This window comes from Saimiri boliviensis, chromosome 1 (genome assembly GCF_048565385.1).
Source record: "Saimiri boliviensis isolate mSaiBol1 chromosome 1, mSaiBol1.pri, whole genome shotgun sequence".
In the NCBI taxonomy this organism is placed as follows: domain Eukaryota; kingdom Metazoa; phylum Chordata; class Mammalia; order Primates; family Cebidae; genus Saimiri; species Saimiri boliviensis.
The window spans coordinates 222048599-222056585 of record NC_133449.1 but is presented as its reverse complement, the minus strand read 5'-3'; the positions used below and the strand labels follow the sequence as shown (position 1 = coordinate 222056585).

The 7987-nt window shown below is 34.1% G+C and overlaps 2 protein-coding genes across 5 annotated transcripts in view; one reads left to right on the top strand and one right to left on the bottom strand.

Annotated features, from left to right (window-relative positions):
- The window catches only part of CCNH (cyclin H), a 111913-nt gene that overhangs the window by 68872 nt on the left and 35054 nt on the right, over positions 1-7987 (bottom strand). The window lies entirely within an intron of this gene.
- The window catches only part of RASA1 (RAS p21 protein activator 1), a 116197-nt gene that overhangs the window by 96678 nt on the left and 11532 nt on the right, over positions 1-7987 (top strand). Inside the window, exons 14-20 of the mRNA XM_003920770.4 lie at positions 134-291; positions 805-881; positions 2293-2465; positions 2713-2872; positions 3968-4110; positions 5250-5365; positions 6031-6117. Coding sequence (XP_003920819.2) covers positions 134-291; positions 805-881; positions 2293-2465; positions 2713-2872; positions 3968-4110; positions 5250-5365; positions 6031-6117 — 914 coding nt within the window. The remainder of the gene's footprint in view (positions 1-133; positions 292-804; positions 882-2292; positions 2466-2712; positions 2873-3967; positions 4111-5249; positions 5366-6030; positions 6118-7987) is intronic.

Here is a 7987-nt window from a genome sequence, read left to right as displayed (position 1 = left end):
CTGGAAAAAAAAAAGGGAAAATAAGTCACTATATTGGGCTTTTTATCTTATGAGTAATTGCTTTTGAAACTTAGTGCAATTCTAGAAATCTGGGGTAATAATTTTTGTTTTTTTTTTTTTTTTTTTTTTTTAGGTCAGCAGCCTTGTTTTACATATTGAAGAAGCCCATAAACTCCCAGTAAAACATTTTACTAATCCATATTGTAACATCTACCTGAATAGTGTCCAAGTAGCAAAAACTCATGCAAGGGAAGGGCAAAACCCAGTATGGTCAGAAGAGTTTGTCTTTGAGTAAGTCTTATTTTATCATTAATCATTTTCTTTTACCATATTTCATTTCTTTCCATTTTTTTCTTGGTGTCTGTATCTAAACCATCACAACAAGGTACCACATCCAGGTGTTTTAACAGCATACACACACACACACACACACACACACGTGTGCGCCTGTGTGTGTATATATATATATTTGTTTTATATGTTCACGTTTATTTGTGAAGTGCTGTGCCCTTGGTTTTTCCACCTAGTTATTAACATGAATTAGCAAGTCAAAAAACGAAAACGTTTACTAGGGTTTCCAGTACTTATTTGAATGAATTATTTAGGAGGTTAAAGATGGTAGGTAAAGTATATAATTTGCTTGTCTTCTGTATACCAAATAATACAATATGTTGTGAAATAAAAGCACACTCACTTTTTTTTTTTTAAGCTGAAATAGGGGGCTTATTTGATATTAGAACTAAAGGAATAAAGTAGTTTGATGTTAAAACATTTTCTTAATTCTTTTTCTCCTTGTTCCTTTAGTGATCTTCCTCCTGACATCAATAGATTTGAAATAATTCTTAGTAATAAAACAAAGAAAAGCAAAGATCCTGATATCTGTAAGTAGATACAGAAACTCTAAAGTAGAAAAAGCATGTTTTATATACTTTTAAAATTCGCAATGAAATAGTCTTAAAAATTAAAACAAATGCAAGTAGTATAATCTGAGATAGTTTCTTCTGTACTTCTTAAAGTATTGATTATTGAGAAAGAATATACCTAAGAAAGAAAAACACCAACCTGATTCAACCGTACAGTTTAGTACTTTAAAATATCTAGCCACCGTTCTTTCTCCAATGAATAGGAAGAATAAGAAAATGATTTCAGTGATCTTTTTGAACGGCTTACCCTCATCCCTTCTTTCTACTTTTTATATTTTTCCTTTTTTCTTTTGAGATGGAGTCTCACTGTTATCACTCAGGCTCGAGTGCAGTGGCAGGAACTTGGCTCACTGCGACCTCTGCCTCCCACGTTCAACTGATTCTCCTGCCTCAGCCTCCTGAGTAGGTGGGATCACAGGCGCCTGCCACCATGCCCAGCTAATTTTTGTTCTTTTAGTAGAGATGGGGCTTCACCATGTTGGGCAGGCTGGTCTCAAACTCCTGACCTCAGGTGATCCACCCACCTTGGCCTCCCAAAGTGCTGGGATTATATTAGCATATAAGTAAAAAAGAATTCTATTTAAAAATTACCCTTAACCTTGAATATGCTATTTATTCACTTCTGGTAGTCAAAGGCTCTCAGTTCCTGTTCTTAGCAGCACAACTCTTTCCATCCTGCTACTAAAACAGTTGGCAGTGGGATTTACCAATCACATCAGGGTTAATTAGGTTAATGCCTTCTTAAAACTCAGGCTTAGGGGAGGAAGTGATACGTATTAACAGACAGATCAAAGCCTGAATATTTCCCTATAAAATGTTTATTCTGTAATTTTTTTTGTACTAATTTTAGTTTTCCCTTTTACAATAAAAGCTAAACCCCATAGTAATGACACAGAAGGAACACCATGCCTTATATTTAAAGTGCTCTTTTTTCACTACTTTTCTTCTTAGATACACCTCCAGATCTTGGCAGCTTAAGGGTTACCTGTTTAAAATGGAGTTTGCACCTCGACAGGCTGTATTAGATACGATTTCTCTGTACTCCAATAGCATTCACCACTGTTAACTACACTTATCAATGCTGAAACATGACTGATTTCTTGCCATCTCGAATGAACTGACCACTGTGCAACTCAAAGACCACATCTGAATCCTCTCTATACTTCCACCACCTATCAGAGTTTAGTGCATGGTAGACATTCAGTAAATGAATGAAGCAGTTAAATACTGAATTTGTGATGTTACTGAAAACTCCTTTAATGAAAAGCATTTAACACTATTGAGAAGACTGAACACCAAGAAAATTTACTTGCATGACTAATTATCGTGTTATCTTTTTAGACAATAATTGCGTGTTTTTCTTTCCAAGTATTTATGCGTTGCCAGTTGAGCCGATTACAGAAAGGGCATGCCACAGATGAATGGTTTCTGCTCAGCTCCCATATACCATTAAAAGGTATTGAACCAGGGTCCCTGCGTGTTCGAGCACGATATTCTATGGAAAAAATCATGCCAGAAGAAGAGTACAGTGAATTTAAAGAGGTATTATTTGTCTAATTATTTTTGTTAGAATTAACATAAACATTTAATGAAAGATCCATTGAGCTAGACAGAGTAATTCATAGCTTAGTGGCACAGTGACGCCAGAGAAGATTAAAAACCTTGTATTATAGTGTGATTTTGATTAGACTAGAAATAGGTAGACTCTGAATTCATTCTAATTATAAGAACTTATGAAAGAATGCTTAATACTGTGTACTTTAAACCATCTTTTAAAATGTCATTTTAGCTTATACTGCAAAAGGAACTTCACGTAGTCTATGCTTTATCACATGTATGTGGACAAGACCGAACACTACTGGCCAGCATCCTACTGAGGATTTTTCTTCATGAAAAGCTTGAATCGTTGTTGTTATGCACACTAAATGACAGAGAAATAAGCATGGAAGGTATAGTATGGCTATGTTAGTGTGGTACTTTAAGAACTGGGTTTAGGTTTTATATCACGCATATATGGACTCTATCTCTGAATATACTAAATTGTTAAATTATATTGCAGATCAAGTTAATCTGTTTTCCCTTATTAAAAATTGCAGTTGGATGTTCTGATTATGTCAGTTACTTTGGGGAGCTAATATTTCTAATGGAGGTTTTGGCAGATAAGTACTAGAAGCCCCAAGAACGTGGTATCTCTGTCCGTATCAATGGCTCATAATGCTTGACTATCAAGAAAAGTCTGGCATACTTAATTATATTCTCTTACTTTTTACTTCATTGCACAGAAGTTGGGTGTCACCTGCATTTTATTTCTAGCTTTTATAGATAGGTAGTTCCCACGCTGATGGACACACAGTGTTTTTAATGACTTACAAATACGTTGAAATAATTACCCTCTCCCTGCCCCACCGACCAAGCACTTTGATTCAGTAACAGTTCTTGATTCTAGATTCCCCAAATAAATAGTAAAGTCTAGAACTATTTCCTCCTCATTATAAAAATTATAAAGGTATATAATTTGCCAAGGAATAGATAAAACGATGGTCCTTATTTTACATTGAGGTTTTTTTTTTTTCCCTGACAGCATTTGTATTTTATTAAAATTTTACTGAAATTCATCAGACATGTTTTAGGCTAATACATTAATCTATATTGGGATTTTGTGTTATATTTGTAATTCTAAATAAATCCCCAAATTTCAAAGCATGGGGGTCATTGGAAAGGACAGCTGATTTATGGTCCTAATTTTGTCACTAGCTGTCTAATTGATCTTAGATAAGTCATATAACCATTGAGTCTTCATTTTTCAGTATAAACATGCAGTGTTAATCCCTTCTCCTGTTTATGATATAATGAGGTAATACATCTGAAAGTCTTACAGAGTTAAGTTGTAGAAATATAGGATGTCATTGTAATTAGTACTTCAATGTTGCATGCAAAAAGTACATTTAAAAGGCTATTCCTGTTGAGGTAAAATGAATTCATTTAATTTCCAATTTGCTCACATTGAGTCCTTAACAAATAATCTAATGTGAATATTTGCGTAGATGAAGCCACTACCCTGTTTCGAGCCACAACACTTGCAAGCACCCTGATGGAGCAGTATATGAAAGCCACTGCTACACAATTTGTTCATCATGCTTTGAAAGACTCTATTTTAAAGATAATGGAAAGCAAGCAGTCTTGTGAGGTAAGATTTAATGTTTTAAGAAGTATTTTTGGGAACATGTAATAATTTAATAGGTAATAGTTTGTAGCTCATTACATTTTAACGAAAATGTTAAATTTCTAAAATTATTCCTCATAGCAGTTATACCCTTTTGTAATACATTTATTACAATGTTCTACAAAATGAACTTTGGAAATACTTGGTCATTTCTTCTACTGTACTAATGACAGACTATATGCTACTTACAGAAAGTGTGCATACATAAACTGAAGGCTTTGCTAGTGACTTATCATATAACCTATGTAGCACTTCATAACATCTAGTTTTGTCCTTGAAGGTTTTTTTGTGAGGAGAGTTGAGATAATCTCAACAAAAGCAAATAAAAAACACCTTTTAGGATTATTAAAGCTTAAGTACAAATTCATAATAAACTATTTAGTAAGCGGAATCTCACACGTATATTCTTTCATTTTAATGATAAAGCGACTATAGAGAAATACATATTTTAGATTTGACACAAAAATCACTAAAATAAGGAATTGTTTCTCACAGTGGACACTGGGACCTAGCAAATGTTAATCCTGCACACAAAGATGTCAATTTGTACTAATAACTTGAAGGGAAGAAATTAGTGATTTAATGTTGGAAAACTGGAGTAATGCCATAGTTAGCCTAACATAAGGATGACACAGAAATGCAGCAAGTAGGTAGGGAGTCTCCAGACTAATTTAGAGATAGACTACAGAATTTAGACTTCCATAGATAAATCTACTCTGCTGACACTAGATCAGAAGGGTTACAGGAAAAGTTCTGAGAAAGGTCTGTGATTCTGCCTAAGACATTTGATATTTTTATTAGCCATTAAATAAGTCTCATTCAGAAAAGGCTAAAATTGGCTCCCCCCCCCCAAATGAACATAATTGACTAATTACTGTTTGCTTTTCAGTTGGGTAATTGGGAATAAATGGTAACAAACCTACCAGAAGGAATTCCATAGAGCAAACTACTTAAAAACTCCCATTTATAACAAAGAAAAAAGATGAATACACACTGAGATACTGAAAAAGACAACCTTGAAAACTACAACTACTTGTTTACCTCAATTCATTTCCATTTGTCATTGCCAAGATGCATTTATATTGATTTATTCCTTCTCTTAGTTAAGTCCATCAAAGTTGGAAAAAAATGAAGATGTGAACACTAATTTAGCACACCTATTGAACATACTTTCAGAGCTTGTGGAGAAAATATTCATGGCTTCAGAAATACTTCCACCGTAAGTGGTGAAATTTTCACTTGGCAAGAAATTGTGTATGTCTTGAAAAATTTATATTTCTCTTACATGTGAAAGCTTTTCTGTTGTTCTATTATTATATTCTGAAAAAGTCACGGCTAATCTTTATAAGATAAATTGTATTTAAAGAAAAAAACTGCCTTAAAGATCCCAGAGTGAAATATTTACATTAAAATTAAACCACTGTTTTTATACAAGCCAATATGTCTGGTTTGTATAGTAGCTTGGGGAGTGAATACAATTTATAGTTTCAGATTGTAAGACATCTTGTTTATCCATTTGTCTATATTTGATAGGCTAATCACTCTCTTAATATGCTTTTAGGCCTCCAGTATTAGTAAACTCACTTGTTCAGGTACAAGTTAACTTAAGTCTAAATACTTCTCAGAATTTGCAGCTGGTTACTTCTCTGTATCTGAAAGCAAATGTCAAGAAGTTGACTGAATAAACTGATGATGACAAATTACCAGATAAAGTTTTCCTTACCTCTTGCTAAATGTCTCATTACTTCTGGCAAAATATTTTTTTGGGGGAAATGGTCAGTTGTATTAAACTGTGGTATATTTGGGTAAATTAAGCTTTTGGCTGCTATGAGATCAGTATTTTCACTTGCTTTCTGTGCTGAGATGGTTGTGTTATTTTGGCAGGACATTGAGATATATTTATGGATGTTTACAAAAATCTGTTCAGCATAAGTGGCCTACAAATACCACCATGAGAACAAGAGTTGTTAGGTAAGGCTCATCAATTCATTTTTTACATCACATACCGATAGGTGGATAATTATAAAAAAATTGAAGTAAACTTCAAGTTACTGTGAGATTTTAGCTACCATCTGCATTTTCTAAAAATGTGAACATTCATTTACAGTCAAGTAAGTATTGAAGTACTGGGGATTTTTAAACCCTTACAGGATGAGGTTAAAAGTTATATAACAAAATCTGTAGCTAACTTCATATAGTATTCTTCATAATACACACTCACACAGATTGGCACTAAGAAGAGCAGTAATTGACCCATTTAGATATTAATTGGTTTGTTACAATCTGTGACTCTGAGCTAATCTGTAACCAGAACGTGTAATTTTTGAAGCTGTATTTCAGTCTGTTCATCGTACCATAATTAGGAAGAACTGTTTTTGCAAATCATTGAATTTGGGAGCTTATATAAAGGGACTTCATTATCATCATTCTATAGGAGGAATTGCTTTGGCAAATCCTGGAATTTGGGAGTTTCTAAGGTTACTTCATTATCATTCTAACATATTTTTCCAATGAAGAAGCAGATCTGTCTGGAGAGGTTAAGTTGCTGGACTAAGGTTATATAGAAAGTTAGTGGGTAAGCAGAACTAAAGGTAACTAAGACCCAATCTGATATCCTTAACTCTTATTGTAAGCTTTTGCTTTTGTTAGGCATACTCCAACCAATTCCAGGCAAATGGAACTTTAATGCAAAAGTGTCATGGAATATAGCAGTCTTCTTATAATTTGTTATTTAGAATATAAACTGCCATGTCATGTTATATTTAAAAAAAATTAGGCAACCATTACCACCATTATTACACAATTCATTTTGAAAATGTGTGTTAATCCTGCCTCCAACCTAAATTTTGTCAAGGGGCTTCTATTTCTTTTTTTTTGGTGGGGGAGGAGGGCAGGTAAAATTTCTCTTGGTTATGATGTGACAGAATATTTAAGAACTACAGATTCTGCTTTTCTTGGCATTAGTGGTGACTGGGAGGAAAAGAAAAGAATTACAAGCATAATATGCCAGCAGTTATGGGTGATGGGTCAATAAAAACTGTTCTATAAATCTGTACGTTTCAAACAAGCATAATTGTTAAGCAAACACAGCAAGAAATTGTGAACTGTTGGATGCAATAGGATGTTTTAGGGGTATTTTTGCCAAGGCTGGTTTCAGGTTCATAGACCTACTATGTATAAGTATCGCAGTATTTTCAAATAAAGTTTACATAAGAGTCTTTGTAATTTGAGAAGTCCAAATTTAAAGACTTAATTGTTACTGTGATATATTAGTTTCTTCCTTTTTTTTTTGGAGACAGTGTCTTATTGTTGCCCAGGCTGGAGTGCAGTGCTGTGATTTTGGCTAACTGCAACCTCTGCCTCCCAGGTCAAGTGACTGTCATGCTTCAGCCACCCAAATTGCTGGGATTTTACAGGCATGCATCACCACACATGGCTATTTTTGTATTTTTAGTAGAGATGGGGTTAGAGCATGTTGGCCAGGCTGGTCTTGAATTCCCGGTTTCAAGTGATACACCCACCTTGGCCTCCCAAAGTGTTGGGATTATAGGCGTGAACTACCATGCCAGCCAATGTTATTACAATTTCTATAAATGCTGTTGAGAGGTAACATATTTACTTCTAAGAGTCCAAAAATTAGCAAACAGACACATGTTCAAAGGTAAATGCTGAGATATTAGGTAATCCACTGTACCAGAGAACAGAGATTGTGTCTTAATAATCTCTAGAAGGAGTTGTGTAACTCATTTTGGGAATAATGCTTGTCTTTACATAGATTGTGTCTGTCAATCTGTAAAAGGAATTGCATAATTCATTATGTTAGGAATAATGCTTGTCTTTA